This window comes from Procambarus clarkii, chromosome 67, assembly GCF_040958095.1.
Source record: "Procambarus clarkii isolate CNS0578487 chromosome 67, FALCON_Pclarkii_2.0, whole genome shotgun sequence".
Lineage (NCBI taxonomy): Eukaryota > Metazoa > Arthropoda > Malacostraca > Decapoda > Cambaridae > Procambarus > Procambarus clarkii.
The window spans coordinates 25,837,140-25,857,178 of record NC_091216.1 but is presented as its reverse complement, the minus strand read 5'-3'; the positions used below and the strand labels follow the sequence as shown (position 1 = coordinate 25,857,178).

Below are 20,039 nucleotides of genomic sequence, written 5' to 3'. Positions count from 1 at the left end.
ATATTTTTCATTGTTTTACGGTATTGTAGCAAATTTTGTTTGTCTTGCTATCTATTTATTTTTTAGATCAGAGCTCTTTCTGTATTTTCAGTTTAAGGATGATGGTTATACTGTACTGTGTATCACACAGTAAATGTGCGTGTGTGACATGTTATTAACCAGTGTCGGCCAGTGACCACGGCCAAGGTGCTGCAGCGCCAGATAATGTCCACTCGGTTACAATAATGCTTTATAGCTGTCGTTTTCAGAATTACTTTACCCCATTTCTTGTCTTGGTTTCAGTATTAACATAAATTTTTTGTTACGTCCATTCCAAATTTTATTTTAGTTGGAGATGAAGTAGTAGAGTACTTCATTAAAACATTAGCAACTTTGGTGTGTGTGTGTATGTATATATATATATATTATACCTTGAAAATCATGTCATAATAAATGTATATTTATTTTTCTGATATGAAACTAGTGAAATATCTTTGTTTGTGAAACCAGTTCATACTTTGTAGTCTAGACTGTATTGTTTTTCGTAATGGCTTAGTGCTTTCTCCTCATAAATCTTACTGTGTACTTTTTTTTTTTGTTATAACTGTACTAAGTTTATTATTAGAGAGATACTGAGATAAATTTAACTCCTTAGGCCATGACTGCAGTATTCGCTTGTGGCAGCTGGACAGCAAGCAATGTGTTCAGGAGATCACAGCCCACAGGAAGAAGTTCGATGAAAGCATATTTGATGTGGCCTTCCATCCTAGCAAGCCCTTCATTGCCAGTGCAGGTGCAGATGCCCTGGCCAAAGTCTTTGTCTGATCATAGAGTGACTCCAGTAGACTGAGTCCCAAGTCCAAACCCCAAGTCACTGCTGGAGGAGCAGATTGCAGGGCTGCAGTATTCCTCTAATGCCTCAGACTTTGGTTGTGCAGAAGATCTGTAAGAGTGCTGTGTTAACGGTGATGTGAACAGTACTTGAGTATCCACTTGGGAGTTTGAGACCTGATTTTAATATTAGTTTCCTTTCCCAGAAGACCTTATTGAGTAATTTATAAGCATTTTAACTGAAGTGGTTTTCATTATTTATCTTAATTAAAATTAACTCACCATTGGAAACTTTGGTTAGATTAAACTAAGCCACTTCTGGTCTCAGACTTTCACCCTGATAATCTTTACAATGCTCTCTCAGCCAATGCAGTGAATAGCTGATCCAAATTTGAAGTCATTCTGAGCCATAGTAATACTTTGTTCAGCTGGTTCTGGATTATGGTTGATATCCTTGTGTTAAACTGATTGCCTAGATTACTTGATAACTTACAAAGAGCCAATTGACTTCAGAATCACTTTTCAAAAGTATTTTTTATAACCTTGTGGAAATGTACAGAATTTTGGGCTTACTGTGGTAGCCCAGAATCAGCTCAAGCCGTAATACTCTAATTTAAGCCGGATTCCACCCAAGAATTTATGGCTACAGTACACTTAACAGATTCATATTGGTGCACATGAAACCCTCTGTAGCCGACAGTGACCGACTTTGTTAATTCCTCGTATTTGTGGTAACATTATATGGAGGTACCACTACCATAAGTTGAAAGAGAATGTTGTTGAAATTATGCAAGTATTGAAAGTATTTGTGTGAATGCCGTGGATGTGTTATGCTTGGTGGTATCTTTGTAAGGCAGACTGAAAGAACCCATGAGGGTTTTTTTCTTCTTTTTTTTTCTTTTTTTTTTTTAAGGAAAAAAAATGAATTGTAATCACTAATAGAGAATCAGAATTCAGCGAGATTCTCCTGGTGAAGCAGATACAATTCTTGACTAGTCTTTAAAGGGTTAACGTGGAAGTTACCCTGTGGTTTAAGAATACTGGCTTGCATGCAGACTCTAATCATGGGATGGTTTACATTCTTATATTTATCTGTAAATAAGACAGTTCACTTCTTGCTCATATAAGTAGGCATATTCTTTGCCAAATGTTGCTGGGAAAATAGTTAGTCTTGTTATCAAAACAGAAGACTATAAATAAGTTACAACTACTGTATAAATTAAGAACAATTAATACACAAAGGGTGATGAAGCCCTTTGACTGGTGATTTAAATACTACATGAATAGTGACAGCACAGGTTTGTTGGATCTGAGCAGCCACTTGGGTCAGGCATGTTGCATTACGATCCATGACATAATGGTTCGGTGCAGGCATTATTTAAGTTGATTACTTGTAGAGAGAATACTCTTAACAAGTTCAAGAGCTGTAAATTATCTAGAAATGAATGTTACTGAAGAAGCGTTTATTTTTATATATTTTTATATACAAAACGGGTTATTTTCCCATCAGCACTTGGTTGAACCCACCACCCTCATTGCAGTTTTCATCAGCATTAATTTCATTATATGTGATGGCTTCAGATTTTGAGCCTTGGATAAATTTATTAAAATGAATTTGTTATGGTATACATGTAATAACAAATTATATTTTTAATCCAGTACTAACAAACTACTGTACAGTCACTACTTGGTAATGTTGTTAACACTGCAGTATCATGTCAGGTAGAAAGGAATAAGATTAAGAAAAACATGTTTTTTCATGCTCCACGAGAACAAAACCAGTTTTAATTCTTTTACAATACAAAAACATGTTATAAAATATTTTAATTTTATTACCTATTTATTTTTCTTTCTTGTATATGAATCCTTTCATATGTGTGTATTTGGCATGCGTATTTGTTTGGATAATTCCACAATCCCTGTACAGTAATATTTTAGTTTAGAAAATATTCCCATTATGTATTTGGCTGTATTTGAGAGGAGGCTGACTGACCTCTGCAAGAGTGACCATGCTTCCTTAGGCCTTCAAAACATTTTGGGTTAATGCAGGCCTAGATAGAAAAGTGCTTGTACCTTCACTTTGCATCTCTTGTGTACTGTAAGATTTTATTGTTCGTCTTCCCTTTCCTATAATTGCATTTTTGCATATTTATATTGATATTTTTCACTAATGCCCTAATGCAAGTTATTTGTACAGTGCATGAGTTTTATAAGAGATTGAGTGGTAGTGTTGGAATACGGATGATCGAGTATGAGGATGGGGACACTGAGTAAGGGAGGAGAAGAGTGATGCTTACAAAGCATTGCACGAGCCACCCTGCTGGAAACTGAACAACAAATATGATCTGGATGAAAATCTGTAAACTTTTTCTCTTCTGTTCTATTTTCTCAATTACTGTGTTCTCCAGCTGGAACAATCTAATTGGGACCGACTCCCTTCCGTTTCATCCTAACTTCCGCTCCATCCTGTGTCAACACAGGCTCATTCATTTTTGACAGTTTTATTTTATTTTACTTTATCAGAAGTAAACAACATGAATCTACCCACATTTTAACAAATTCATAATATTAAAACCATGTTGTAATACAGCTGTAGAATCAGAAATAAACATGATAAGAGTACTGTATGTAAGATAAATTTTATTTGTTCTTACCTTCGGAGTGGAGCTTCACTTGCCTTGTGACCCCCGAGTAGCTAAGTGAAATGTTCTGTACTAAAGGAATTTGAATACGTTATTTGCAGTCTTAGTTTACTGCATTGCATCAAAAGCAGTGCTGGTATCAAGGCCATATTCCTTAACTAGGCTGGTTACAGTAATATACAGTAAGACCTCTCAAAAGCTTCATCACCCATTCATGCTTTTTCATTAATTGTTTACATCCTGTTTTTACATCTTAATCATTTTGCTTTAACACCCTCTGAGTGTCTTGTTCCCATTGAGGATAGAAAAATGGGTAAATGTGTGTGTATTTTATGTTTGTATTGCATTTCCAGCAAAAAATAAAATCTCTTTCTGTGTATACCATTAAAAAGGCCATTTTTTTATATATTATTATTATTGGATAAAACCCACATTTATATGTGAATTTTATGTAAATATTTCCACCAAGTCTTTGCACACTCCTGAGTACTTCAAGGTTTAAGTATATGGGTAGGACGAGACTACATTTCGATGATTAATATGACTGTTTCCCAGGATCCATTCCTCTTATTGTTGATCTGACCATGTCACCTCTTGTTGTTGATCTGACCATGTCACCTCTTATTGTTGATCTGACCATGTCACCTCTTGTTGTTGATCTGACCATGTCACCTCTTGTTGTTGATCTGACCATGTCACCTCTTATTGTTGCTCTGACCATGTCACCTCTTATTGTTGCTCTGACCATGTCACCTCTATTCCCAACTGCCGATGCACCTACTGGGATGTCTTCTATGGTATTATGATTAGTTGCCCTTTCTCTCGTCCTTATATTCTGAGAACTGCAGTTATTAATAAAGGTATTTGTCTGGATGCTATCGCTCGTAACTCCATATATAAATGTGCAAGAATAGGAGAAAGGGAAGAACCCATAGTCACCCCAAACTTTTGTTTCTAAATCATCCCATTAAAACTAAATTTTTCTTCTATAGTAGTCTTCAATATGTAGTCTTGTATTCAAATATTAATCAGCACAGAATAAGCCTAGGGATCAGAGTAAAACAATTATTTGTTACCTCTTGTACTCTTAAAAAAGTACACAGTAATTGGTAGAAAAGGTACCAAAGCATGGTTCAGATATGTTGTTGATTTTGATATATTTGATGAAGATTTTGAGAATCTAGATACAATAGGTATTTAGAGGGTCTTAATAGCCTATAGCATTCCATGCAGTTTGACATGAAAAAAGAACCTAATAAACATCTTCCCTTTTTGGATTGCATTGTAGGTAGAAGTAACAATCAATTTACATTCAGTACTTTTAGGAAAAAGGCACACATGAACTTGTACATAAATTTTTTCTCCTAATTAAGTCAAGCAGAGTACTCATTGGTCTTTATCTATGGGGGACAGTGTTCGGGGGTCGTAGTCTTAATGGCCCGGGTTTGATTCCCAGCCAATTGGGTAATTACACACACAGCTGAAGGACCAGAGAGTCAAAGCTCAATCCCTGCAAGCACAATTAGGCACGTACACACATACACACACAATTAATACAGTATAGGGCAACTCAATTGATCAACACTAGATTCTGTTTTAGCAGAAATTCTGTTGGGAGTGAAAAATTTACAGTATTGTCTTTTTTTTTTTTTTTTTTTTTATATATATATAGGAAAATCACTGAAAAAGTAAATGTTAACACTATACAGTATATAATGCTTGGGGTTTGTGCAGCTGGCCTGCAACAAATATTATCTATTCTTTTATTATATGAACCCTAAGAGGTGTACCCAGCAGTGCCCAGAATAGTCTCCATCACCTTTCCTTCCACACCGTTATTCTACCCCTTTTCAATCCCCTTCTCTACATTCCTCTCTCTCCCCCATTCTTCCCTCCCTTCCCCCTCTCCTTCCCTTTCCCTTCCAGGTTCGGGTAACTTATATCTCCCCCATTTTTCCTCACTCCCCCCTCCCTCTCCCCTTCAATCTCAATTGAACAGATTTTTCTATTTATGTATAGAGGAGGTACCTGGGTCTCTTCCCTCCCTCTCTTTCCACTCTTCCCCACTTTATACCCCATCTCTATTTGTGACCCACCCATGTCTTCTTCCCCCCCATCCCCTTGCTTCCCACCCCATGTCCCCCTTCTCTTAAAAAATTATTAAGGAGGACTGAAACAATTGTACAGGTCTCAGAAAATATAAGCAATAAAAACTAGGGGAATCATACTATATATTGCACAATGAAAATCCCTTTGGGTGTTTATTAATGTTAATATTTCTTAAAGTATTTAAACAAGCCTGCCCTGATGAGCCAATGTCTGTCCCGTACCCCAGACAATTTTCCTGCAAATTTGGGAGAGGCTACACCCAAGCTTTTGGCTTCCAACTTGGATAGAGACATATTCTGTTATAGAGATGTAATGATTTACCAAATCTAGTCACTAAGAGTAACAAATTATGTACCGTGAAATGTGACCTATTCTTGGGGCGTTTCTTTTATCACCAAAATAGGAAGTAGGATATGTCTCTTTGGCTCAGTTACATGTGACACACAAGGTTAACTCCTCACCACTTAATGGAACAGAGACTTGCACTTCCTGTCAGACCTGCATTGTTCTGCTAGCAGTTGTTTACCTCTTAAGAAAATGTCCTGATTTTCAGGATTGGCAATTTCGTTTTCCCGCTGCTCCTTTGAATCATGTCCCTTCGTCTAATCCACAGTGAATCTAGCTACGTACTTTGACGTCGCTTGTATTTAACACTAGAGCAGTCCAGCTTGGCATGTTGTTTATTGTTCAGTTTGGCCCAACCTTATAAGTGATGCATAAAATTTGTATTCAGTGTTTTTGCACTGTAAAGGTTATTGCATGATAATTATACAATATTAGATGGGGTGTCCAGCTGTGCCCGGGGTATCTCCCCCTCCCCACTTCCCCTCTCCATCTTTCTTCCCTCTCTTCACCTTTCTGCCCCTCTCCACCTTTCTACCCCTTCTTCCCCAACATCCTTTCTTCCCCCACCCCCCTCCCTCTTTGTCCTCTCACCCCTCTCCCCTCACTCCTTCCCTCTCCCAGTCTCTCTTAGATAATTATTTGAATATTGTGAGGCACTAAAACAAATCTGCTAACTAGCTCTACAGGAAATACAGCTCCAATTTCAGACTTCATGAAAATCACATAGTACCATTGGGGTGGTACTGGGGCCTACCCCCAACTGGCCTATGCTACTTGCATACCCCTCCCCCTTCCCCAATATGTCATCTTGAAAAGATAGGTGAGGCTAGCTCCAAGCATCTGGCATTCTAGTTTGGACAGACAGACACATTCTGTTTTATAGATCTAAATAAATGTGTCAAAATGTTTGGATATGAATGTTCTAGTGTATAGATTAAAAACAAATTAGTATATGCAGTACTGTGTGTGTGTGGCATCTCTTGAATGTATAAAAACTCATAAACCTTTCAAAATTCCTTATTTATTTTTTAATCATTGATCAATATTTATTTTTATGAAAGTGTGCACACATGATTGACCTATACCTGGAGTTGGTTTCGGGACTTTACATCCCAACAGCCTGGTCATCGGCCAGGCCTCCTATATTGCAAAAAAGATGTCGTTGCTAAAGAAGCAATTCATTCTGATCCCATTTCCAGAAACAACTTGTCATTTGCATTGTAATGCAAAACTATTGGAGAGAGAGTGGTTGGCTGTTACAAGCAACAAATTGCATACAGTACTGTTAAATATGACCTATTTCCTTGCTCTTCCTCCTGTCACTATACCAGAAATTCGAAATCTTCCTGGTTTGGTCAAGGTTTGGCCACACGTGGTTAACTCGTGGGCACTACATGGAACAAAGCTCTTCACTTTGCTGCCAGAACAGTCTTGCACCTTCTTGCAGGCTGGCCTGCTGTCTCCTGATAATTACTGTGCTTACTTGTGTGGAAGGAGGGAGGGAATTACAGTTTCAGGAGAATGTGCCAAGCTATTACAATTATATAGCACTTGGAATGGATCAGGATAAGGATTTGGGATGGGACAGGGGGGGGGGGGGGGGGATGGTGCCCAACCACTTGGACAGTCAGGGATTGAACACCGGCCTGTATGAAACGAGACCGTCGCTCTACCGTCCTGCCCAAGTGGTAGGGAAAACAAACATTACTTAAATATTGAATATTCATGTATTTTGCAAAGTCACTAGGAATTAGCATAAATTCAAAGAGACTGCCCAAGGTACTTTGTAAGAAGTGAAGTGATTTAAGAAAAATGGCCACTGTTAGATCTGCCCACATTTGGTGCATTTAATTTGAAGGATTTGCATCATAATGATGCCAAAAAATGGTTACGAAATCGTAGTTTGTAATGTTTGAGATCGAATGACCTTATAATGCATTATCAGATGAAATAGTGAAAAACAATGGATGACACTAAAATATGTTAACAGACCACTATAATATTAATACTGTAGTTGCGTATCTTAAACCTAAAGTTTAAAAAAATTTATGTCATGGTGTAATTTGTCACTACTGTAATTTTTACTTATTATTTTTTAAATGAATGCTTGATCACAATAAATCTGAGAATTGATATTGTAAAGTATGATTGAATAATAATAATCTGATAACATAACAACCAGGTTATTTATGCTTTAATGCTTGGGCTTTAAATGGTGGTGTATTTTGGTACTGGCAAAGTTAAAAGTGGGTTAGTCTAGAAATGGAAACCTAGGCCGCAGGAATGGGGCTTGTTGTATGGGAGATTAACTCCAGAATACACCAAAATGGACTCAAGTTTTGCTTATATATAATAGATTGATTTATTTGTTTGTTTAAAAATTTTCTGTATGTTTAGAGATTCTGATTAATACTTAGGGAATGTACTTCACTAATATTTTAGTATATATCCCTTAATCATCTATTTTATTAACTACTGCTACTTTACAACACAATTTTGTTAAGAGTATATTGTTTCACTCTTGACTTAGTGACAACATATGTCATCTTATATTAAATAAATTAGGAGAAACAGACTTGCACATTATCAGTGTTAATATTTGGTTGAGCAGTAACTAAAGATGACTGATGTTTTGTTCAAGTTCTAATTCTGTTTGCTGCCTTGTCACTAGTTGTGTCTATGGGAAGTATTTTGCTCTCAAGACATCTCTTTTATACTGCGAATAATCTTGAGGCAATGAAACATAACCAACATTATGACTGTACTTGGGGGACACCATTTTCCACATTACCAGCAGGGTGGCTCATTAGCCTCTTTTTATAAATACCATGTACCAGAACTCGTATTCCTTCATGTGTGTGTGTGCCCACCTGACTATTACGCTTTTCTTCCTTTCACCTTTCAAACACTTAGTCTTAACACATTCTTCCTCACAGTTAAGTTACTTTACATTTACACGTTTTAAGCATCTAATATTATTTTTGTGGTACCAAAAAATACTCCATTGGTCGGAAATATGAACTCTGGTTTAGCTAAAATTACTGTCTTTTAAAAAATGGTCTTGCATGCCTGGCAGTAAATAGTTTAAACTTTTAGCATATTTAATGCATTTTCCATTATCACCTGTCTCACCACTTTAGTCACATGCTTTGCATTGTGGTAGTTAGGCCAGAACACAGAAATCTACCCAAAAGTGTTATAAGAACAGTTGTTGGCTTATAGTTTGTATATTTACAATATATGTTGCATTCACGCATACATGTAAACACATGCCTCATATACAGCCACCCCCCACACACACATAATTCATATAAATCCACCCCCCTACACATGCCCCATATACATCTACCCCCACATGTGTTCCATACACATCTACATCTATCCCCACACATGCCCAATATACATCTACCACTACATACATGCCCCATATACATCTACCCCCATACATACCCCATATACATCTACTCCCACATGTGTCCCATATACATCTACATCTACCACCACACACATGCTCCATATACATCTACCCCCCCCACACTTACCCCATATACAGCCACCTCGACATATGCCCAATATACATAAAGTGTATATTGTATATATACATAATATACATGTGTGTGTATACATACGTGTGTATATATACATTCAATATACATACGTACATGTGTACAATATGCATACGTGTGTGTATATACACACAAACCATTTACTAAAAGTCAAACACCATAAACACACATTCCTGCAACACTCTCCACTCCCTGCATATACACAACTCCCCCTGCAAATACACAACCTCCCTTGCACATTCACAATCCCCTTTACACACACATCCCCTTAACACCCATAACCTCCTACACACCCATAAACCCACAACCCTCCTACACCCCCCCCCCCCCCTACACACTTGGAACCTCCCCAACACACCTGGAACCTCCTGTACATACAACCGAAGAAATATAAAAACATCAACTTTCGCAAAAGGGGGAAAGACAGTTGGAAGTTAAGTGAGACTGTGGTGGAGACTCAAACCATCACTAGTTCCAAAGCGTTATAAGAGTGCAGGGAAGACGGGACACCACAAACATAGCTCTCATCCTGTAACTACACTTAAGTAATTACAACCCCCCATGCACCCACATATCCTCCCCCTCAACACAATTCCTTCCCTCCCATCACGAACACACACATCCCTCCCTTCAGACATAAAATATATTCTAATTTTAGATTTATATTTGTATCAAGCTGGATATGTTAACATGCAATAGAGTACTGTATTGTGTGTAAACAAAAAATCCCATAGATTTCATACATTGCAGGTAATTACTTTAAATTCGCTTAGAGGTACTGTAATTATTTCCTGAAATTTAATTTGAAAACACTGTTGATAGTAATTGAATTACCTTCTCCAAACATACAGTACTGTACCACGTATACCAACATGCACAGTATCAAGGGATAATTGCTGTGTACAAAATTTAAATATATGTAAAATGTCTTGAGTAAAATTTTGAGATAGCAGGGCTTTTGAAAAATTATGTAAAATTGTAATATACTTTTAATTCCTTATTGTTCAAGGCTCATTAAATCTGATCTTTTCATAACTTTTGAATGTCATTGCACATTTACCATTTAAAGTGTTAATTTAATGCTTCTTAAGTGGTGATGAGCGATATTGTGAAGATTCCTGTACAATCTAAATTGAAGAGTGAATGTTTCAGTTTGAGTTGAGGATTGATTCTTGTGTTACTTATATTTTGCTATGTGAACCCCCATATCTATTTTGACATTTCTTGTAAGTGCGTCTCCTATTGCTGTATTGCATATTATATGACACTTGTTGAAGAAACCTTTTATAACTGAATGGCATGAGTGTGCAAGAGAACTGTAAATTTATATAAATATCTGGTATGTTTAATTTATTATTAATATTATTATTTTTTTATGAATCAACAAGAGGATCCAGAGATGGTGCCTCCACATGGAGTCTTAGCAGGTGATTCTCTGAATTTAATAACTGATTTATTATTATGCCTCGGCCAGCCGCTATATTGTGTAGAGCTGTTACAACCTTCATTTGTGTGTCGTTGCAATGACTAACCTCATCTGCATTTCTAGGCAGCATCTGAGCTGATAGTAAGTTGTAGCACCAAGATCCAACTAATATCACTTTCTGATGACTGTAAGACACGTCTCAGCTGACTTAGAGGTCTTAGCAACATGCTCTTCTTGAGTAGTAATGTGCAAGCACTTGGAGGACAGTTGCATGTTGACTCATCCATTACTGTTTGGTCATTGGTAGATGTCAGCTTATTATTTATCTTCTAATAACATGCCCTTAAGGACTAGTTAGACAAGTGTTGGACCCTCAGATAAATGTTAGATCTCAGATGTTGACCATGAATGTAGGTATTTTTTTTTTTTTTTTAGAATTTTTCTTTACATAATTTTTTATGATATAGTATAATTACACATATTGGTTTAGGTGAAACATGACAAGTTGTGTTTCTGGACACATTGGAATTCTATGTGATGTGCTGTGGTATTCTCATTCATATCTTGGGTACACTATGTATAGTATGTATAAAATAACAATAGATGTAAATGATTTTTTGTGTGGATATTTATACTGTATTGATATAAGTGGCTAAAGCACATGAATACTGTATATGAACTTTTAAGAGGCTGTAACCCTCTTGCAGATACCTGTATTTCAGACTAACTCTGGGAGTTACCCAAGTGTTGAGTGATACACGCCATTACTGCCTGAAGGTGTGCTCTACTACCCACTGATTTGAACAGTTTTGTTTAAAAATCACATTTTGAGAGTACTTGGAGGGAACTCATTTGATGCACTTGATTGTACCTCTGTTGAATCTATTGCTGTCTGTGTATAAATTGCCAAATTATAAATCTGCTCCTTAAATAATTGTATAGTTACAAATATCTTTCCATAATATACCTGGATGCCATTTGTAATTTTGCAAAGTATGAAGAATGCTATAGAATAGTTACTCCAGAATACAATTTCAAGGCATTAGTTGAGGGTTTAGCATTGGTTGACTGACTAAATGTGTACCCTGAATATTGGTTTTGAGAGAAGGATTTTTCGTTTAGGCTCATTATTTTGGTTAACTTGTACATTTATTTATTCCTGATAAGTTTGTCTACTTATTTTATATTTTTGTAAATACAGTGTTTAATATTCATGGTCAGTTTGCTAGTTTTGAAACATAAGAAAATATATTATTTTAAATATGTTCAGAAAAACTGGTCCCATCTCTTTGCATTAATTTTGGGAATCTCATGTCTCTATTTTGCCGTGTGTGTAGCTACATACCAAAAGAAAGACAGACAAATTAGTTGTAAGTGAGGTGCTGTTTGCTGTGAGTAAATGCCCTTTCATATACGTCTTGAAGTGACTCTTCATTTTGGCCTCCAAGCATCATAACTAGCCTGACTCAACCTAGTCTTACTCATCTTTTACTCAGTTCTGTGAGCTCACCTCTTTGAGAGGATGTGATCCATTAATATCACCGTTTCTAATCCGGAAAATGAAGGTTTGTGAACAACCTTCCTGTGGATGTAATTTAAAGTTTTCTTATTGAAATATTAGAAAGTGCATTTGTTAAAAGATTTTGCAGTTTTCTTATTTTTGTATATTTTCTTGAGATTTTTTTTTAACACACATAAATAATAATAATAATAATAATAATATAATTATATATATATATATATATATATATATATATATATATATATATATATATATATATATATATATATATATATATATATATATAATATTATATTATATTATATGTATATGTGTGTGTGTGTGTTTTATACACTGTATATATAATGTACAGTATATGTATATTTGTGGAGGCACCTGTTTATGGATCAGTTTTATGTGAAGTGACAAGTGATATTGATCCTTGGGCTCAGACTTCCTTGCCACTACACATATCTCCTGTATGTAGCCTTGTACATGTGTTATAGAAAGGACACAGTAGGTCTGGACTGACAGAACCATCTTAATAGAAAAATATTGAAATTCTATTTAAAGGCAGATGCCAGAGTTCCAAAACCTTTCAAGCAAGGTTTTATAATGAAATAATTCCGATGTCTGCATTTTATTTGTTCAGGGCCATAGTCAAAGATGTTGAACTCACAAACTATTTCCAGAATTTCTACCAAAAGTAAGTGTTTGGTTGAGGACTACTGCTTGTATCCCAGTGATGACAGTAAGTAATGTAAGAAAAACAAACTTTGTGTATTTTATGGTTATTTTTTTTTAACCTTAGATATGATAATTGAAATATTTTTGTAAATGATTCTAATCATCATCCTGCAAGAATGATAGGAAAGCACTTCAGTGTTCTGCTAGTTCTTTGTATGGAGACGGCTAAGATAGAAACACATGTCCTAATAGTTCTCTCATTGTAGTAGAAATATTTTCTCCGTGTTGACATTACTTAAAATATTCACATAGCTCCAATTTCTTGTTTAGTAATCCTGAGTGCAAAGGCATATACGGAGGCTTCCACTTGTGGCTTTAAAAACTCCTAACATTGTTGGTTATATGCTGGCTCTAGTCCTATTTAAAAATACTGTTGCATTTCTAACTACAAATTTCAGGCATTTCTTTGTCATCAGTATTTACAATTAGTTCTTAATAAAGTTGAAAGTACCTTTTCCTAGAGTACTTGTATATTCAGTAACAATATTGACCTTTTGTTTAAGATTTCTTCCATAGTGTAAGTATTTTACTGATAACATTTAGTTGAATATACAGTAAATGTCTGGTGAACACCCTCATGCTGAATATTTGAAGAACCAATGAACACCCTCTTGCTGAACATATTACAAAGACCAGTGAACATCCTCTTGCTGAACATATTACAAAGACCAGTGAACACCCTCTTGCTGAACATATTACAAACACCAGTGAACACCCTCTTGCTGAGCATATTACAAAGACCAGTGAACACCCTCTTGTTGAACATATTACACAAAGACCGATGAACACCCTCTTGCTGAACATATTACAAAGACCAATAAATATCCTCTTGCTGAACATATTACAGTCCGGTGGACACCCTCATGATGAAAATATTAGGAAGGTCCAGTTTACACCCATATGCTGACCATATTTAAATGTTCAATGAGCACCAACATGCTGACTATATTGAAAGTTCTGGTGAACACACTAATGCTGACCATATTCAAGTGCTGGCTGGCTAATCAGATCAGCCCATTATGCTGGCAGTGTAGCAAGTGTGTAATGTTTTAGTAGGCCTACCTTGAGCTGGTGAGTTCCAGCCCTTTTAACCAATCAAAAATTAAGGGTGTTGTAAAGATTGCATTATGTTTTAGCCACACTTGTATTGCAGCTCGTCCTTTTGAGCATTCCCAATGTCATTATATTGATGTACTAAATTACCCGAACCTAACCTAACCGAGGACTCACAAATAGAAAACAGGACATCGTGTCAATTTAGGCGAGATGCAATGATTTTTTAGTACATTAGTTTTGGCCTTAGGGGATTTAAACGTTAAAATGTGATGTACTATTCTAGAGGATGGGTTGCATATTCTTCGAAGTTGTTGAATTTTATTACCTGTCATTGTACAACTAAATGCTCACTCTCAGAAAAAAAAAGTGTTTGAAGGTTTAATATTAATACTATAGGCTATTGAATCTTCCTAAAAATACTTTTCTATCCTTTTTTGGGTGAGTGCCTTTACTACCCGGGAAAAGTAGGAGAGGTGATGAGGCTCAGATGCTTCACATCGTAGAAAACTAATTGTCAGCACAAACAGTACTCAATACAGTACTGATTTTCAATAACATTAAATTCCAAAATATAATTTGTAAATTTTGAAGAGATCCAACTTTATTTGTGAAAACTAAAAGTTGAGATGATGGTGCCGGTACTGGCAGCTGTGTGTAAAGATTGTATGGTAGCATATTATAATAATGTACATTATACGAAAACCATTTTGTCTCATTGCCAAGCTTAATGGTCAAACACCATGAGAAAAATAATCAGGAGTGCAAGATGGTTTATGCAGGACTTTGATTTTTCTACGTATGAAAGTCAAAAAAAATCATTTACATTTTTTGTGTATATGTAGGAAGACCTTAAATTTGATAAGAAAAACAAAGTTTGGCACAAACAAGCTTTATGGAGTTCAAATCTTGGACCAATGTCATTTACAGCAATGTGTATATTTTAATTGTAACCACAATAGTAGCTTACATTGTTAACATCAGTGCTGGATTTATCAATACATTGATATTGACCCATGGTCAGTATCTCGGAATCAGCCTTACACAAATGCATAATAATGCTAAGTACAGTACTGTTCTTGAGAAGAACTCTCGCAACTCTCTCTAGGTATACTGTACAGTTAACCCTGTACAGTATATATTTTTAGCCTTCTGACCTAGTGGTGACATTCAATACAGTATAGCTATATACTGTACTACATACTGCACAATTTCAATGGAATGGTTCAATTTGTTCAACACTATACCTGTTGCAGGAGATCGTTTGCCAACACTTTACTTTGTTGGTGACAACAAATATAATCTACACTGCTTTTTGTAATTTCAAGTAAGTTACAGTATTATACTTTTACTGTGCTAAACTATTGCACAGAACACATTATTTTACATACTGTGTTTTTATACCAAATCACTTTGAAATGGTATGTGCATGTGTGCATTTATTTATTTATTTATTTATTTATTTATTTATATGCAAGAAGGTACATTGGGTTTGTGAGAATACATAGCATAGTATTTACAATCTTGTAAAGCCACTAGTACGTGCAGCGTATCAGGCAGGTCCTTAATCTAACAGATAATTTTAAGTAGGTAAATTCTAGCAGAATTAATAAAATGATAACTGATACAGTGCAAGAAAAAAATGAGATGAGAGAGATTAGTAAGTACTGTATATTAAAGCTCTGATTGATTACATTGAGAGCTTGATTGGTAATTTAATTAAACAAGATATGCATGTGTGTATATGTGTGAATATACATATTCACAATAATGATCATGTGTATGGGGCCCATTCAAGCTTGTTCGTGCATATATATATATATATATATATATATATATATATATATATATATATATATATATATATATATATATATATATATATATATATATATATATATATATATATATATATATATATATATGCACGAACAAGCTTGAATGGGCCCCATACACATGATCATTATTGTATATATATATATATATATATATATATATATATATATATATATATATATATATATATATATATATGGCAAACATAACACTCTTTTGGGAGAATTTTCTCGCTGCATATGTTATTATAATATGTACAACGTGCTTTGCTACGGCAAACTAACCAAAAAACTCGGCGAAAAACAAAACTTGAGACCAACTGAATCAATATTCTTAAACTTTTCATCTAAGAATTGTGGACTAACAACCGGAAGAGGTCGTAAACACATTTAGAGTTCTTTTAAGAATATTGATTCTATTGGTCTCAAGCTTTGTTATCCACTGAGTTTTTTAGAAGCTTGCCGTAGCTTCTAATATGTATATGTAATAATCTAATATGATTATTATATGCACGTTGTACATATAATAATATATGCAGTGAGAAAATTCGCCTCAAAAAATGTGTTATGTTTACCATATCTTTCGTTTACAACTGTTTCCAGGCCTTGGACCAGACACATCAACCTCACCTTTGACGTCTGAGCCAGAGAGACTTCCTCATGGTTCTCCTGCTGGTCTCTTTCCTTCCTTCCCAGTCTTCCTTGTCTCCTGTGCCCTTTTCCCCTTCTCGCCCCAAATCTTTCTTCTCAGCCCTCCCCTCTGTCTTTTGGCCCTCCACACCAGGCCGTTGTCCATCCACCCAGCAATCTTCATGTTGACTGCTCCCGTTCTCCTTCTGTTGAGGCTGTTGCCCAATACATGCTGTTGGTACATCTGTCTCTCGACGTCAGAAACGTAAGCCTGGCTCCTCTTCTTCCTCCCCGGCGGGTAAGAAAGCATACCCTGCATCCCTTCCCATTTCAGTGGAGGAGTCACCTGTCCCAGTTATGGAGGTTCCCCTGGCACAACGATCCACCCATTATCTGTGTCACAACGATCCACCCATTATCCGTATCACAACAATCCACCCATTATCCGTATCACAACAATCCACCCATTATCCGGGTCACAACAATCCACCTATTATCCGTGTCACAACAATCCACCCATTATCCGTATCACAACAATCCACCCATTATCCGTATCACAACAATCCATCCATTATCCATATCACAACAATCCACCCATTATCCGTGTCAAACAACAATTCGCTATATCGTGGGTAATAATGTTTGATGTTCCATAAACAAAGATTACGTCATATCAGATAATATTGAAATAATAATTACATGCTCGATCCGTTTAATTACGATTCGCTAAAGCACTTGACGCGGCCAAAATAACCCTGAGAGCACAAACAACGGGCTCGCCTCCCACCCAATGGCTCATATTCCCGGCATCGATCAAGCCGCTGACAATGTGGTGTATTAATACAAATTAAAGTTAGTTTAGTTTAGTTCATTTATTATGCACCCCATACCCATCCAACCCGCCATCTTGCGGGCGGTGGTGGAAAGGGTTACAGAGGCACATAATGGGCTCAGGGGCTGAACCCCACAATTCATTTAGGTAAGCAAGTTACAAAGTTCTTGAACAAAGAACTAAGCAAGTTCTTGATGAGCTAGGTACAAAATTCAGTATAAGTCGTCACAACAATGGGTTCGAGATCGATCACAAGTACAGTTTCTAAATTAAGCAACTGACATATGTGGAGAGCTAGTGTCATAATTGATATGTTTGCCCTGTACACCGCCCCCCATCCAGTGGGCAGCGGTGGATAGGTTACAATCACTTTGTTACTACCTACAGCAAACTGGAGATATTTGGCTAAAGTTTAAGGTAGCACTCAGCGTTGTCTTCATCTCACGCAGCCTAATACCTCGCATTTTGTTAACGGAATCAGCCAATCATTTAAAAATAAGACGTAATAGTAACAAATTAAAGCATCGTAATATTGATGTTATTTATGCATCGACCTTAATTAATATGTTGCGAGTTGCTTGGGTTCATATATTCCGCAGCTTGGATGAGCATGACCTGAGGATGGGTTGGTGTAAGCCGCAGCTTGGATGAGCAAGACCTGAGGATGGGTTGGTGTAAGCCGCAGCTTGGGTGAGCATGCCCTGAGGAAGGGTTGGTGTAAGCCGCAGCTTGGATGAGCATGCCCTGAGGATGGGTTGGTGTAAGCCGCAGCTTGGATGAGCATGACCTGAGGATGGGTTGGTGTAAGCCGCAGCTTGGATGAGCATGCCCTGAGGATGGGTTGGTGTAAACCGCAGCTTGGATGAGCATGACCTGAGGATGGGTTGGTGTAAGCCGCAGCTTGGATGAGCATGACCTGAGGATGGGTTGGTGTAAGCCGCAGCTTGGGTGAGCATGCCCTGAGGATGGGTTGGTGTAAGCCGCAGCTTGGATGAGCATGACCTGAGGATGGGTTGGTGTAAGCCGCAGCTTGGATGAGCATGACCTGAGGATGGGTTAGAGTAAGCCGCAGCTTGGGTGAGCATGACCTGAGGATGGGTTGGTGTAAGCTGCAGCTTGGATGGGCATGACCTGAGGATGGGTTAGAGTAAGCCGCAGCTTGGGTGAGCATGACCTGAGGATGGGTTGGTGTAAGCTGCAGCTTGGATGAGCATGACCTGAGGATGGGTTAGAATAAGCCGCAGCTTGGGTGAGCATGACCTGAGGAAGGGTTGGTGTAAGCCGCAGCTTGGGTGAGCATGACCTGAGGAAGGGTTGATGTAAGCCGCAGCTTGGGTGAGCATGACCTGATGGGTTGGTGTAAGCTGCAGCTTGGGTGAGCATGACCTGAGGATGGGTTGATGTAAGCCGCAGCTTTAATGAGCATGGCGAATTATTTGTTTCCGAATATTGGGTCCGTCGAGCGTTGAGAGGTAGCCATGTTTCAGCAAGAGCTCTACGATCACGTGACCAGCGAGGCAACGTTCAGCATCCAATGAGAGAGCAGGAACTTAATGACGTCATTTTCAGTAGCCAATAGCAAGCGGGTATTTCTCGAGAATGCCGCGCGAGGAGCTGGGGAACATCACTGACGGGCTGGACAACAGGGAGACAGGGCGCCATTAACGGCTGTCGTGGAAACTGCAATATTTGCAGTAGGGACGTTACCATAGTTGTGCTACAGACGCCCAGCTCCTTGGAGGGCATCTTAGACTTGAGGGAAAGACGTTTGTCTGGTTTTGATTCCACTTCTAGACGAAAGAAGCAGAGAAAAGTGAAGGGCCTGAGGATGCTGCTGACCGCTTGCTGGTGTCTATGGAGGATGCAGTGTGAAGGTATGAGCACTTAGAGTAGCTAATTACGCCTGATAATTACAATTAGCTAACTCGAATGGTATTTTCTGTGACAGCTGCAGTGGAGTGAATTTCTTAATGATATTGTCCATGGTCGATTAATTGCTCCTATGGGGATCTTAGTGAAACGTTTTAATTAGTTTTAAGTTTAAAATATATATATTTTAGTAAATTAGAGCAGAACCGTACTTAATTGTGCTTGCGGGGGGATAAGCTTCGGCTCTTTAGTCCCGCTTCTCAACTGTCGATCAACTGTTGTAGAGATTTCTGAGCCTATTGAGCTCAATCATATCTACATTTGAAAATGTACGAAGTCAGCCTCCACCACATCACTGCCTAGTGCATTCCATTTGTTAACTACCTTGACACTAAAAAAGTTATTTCTAATGTCACTATAGTTCATCTGAGTACTCGGTTTCCGCCTTTGTCCCCTTGTGCGTGTACCGCTCGTGTTAAATAAGCTGTCTTTTTCAACTAGATCAATTCCTCTTGAGAATCTTGTATGTGGTGATCATGTTTACCCTAACTTTCTTCCAGCGACGTAATGTTCATTTCCCGTAGTCTCTCTCCGTAACTCATACCCCTCAACTCGGGTAAAAATATTATTGATGCGGATTGTGTCTCTTCTGTTTTCATATTTCTCAGGATTGT

General features: G+C 37.3%; 1 protein-coding gene across 4 annotated transcripts in view; it reads left to right on the top strand.

The window, feature by feature from the left end:
- The window catches only part of Cka (Connector of kinase to AP-1), a 50,736-nt gene extending 37,549 nt beyond the window's left edge, over positions 1–13,187 (top strand). For all 4 annotated transcript variants that reach the window (XM_045757501.2, XM_069310527.1, XM_045757499.2 and 1 more), the window contains one exon: positions 635–13,187. In XM_045757501.2, the coding sequence (XP_045613457.1) occupies positions 635–804 (170 nt within the window). In that variant the 3' untranslated portion in view covers positions 805–13,187. The remainder of the gene's footprint in view (positions 1–634) is intronic.
- Positions 13,188–20,039: the final 6,852 nt, after the last annotated feature.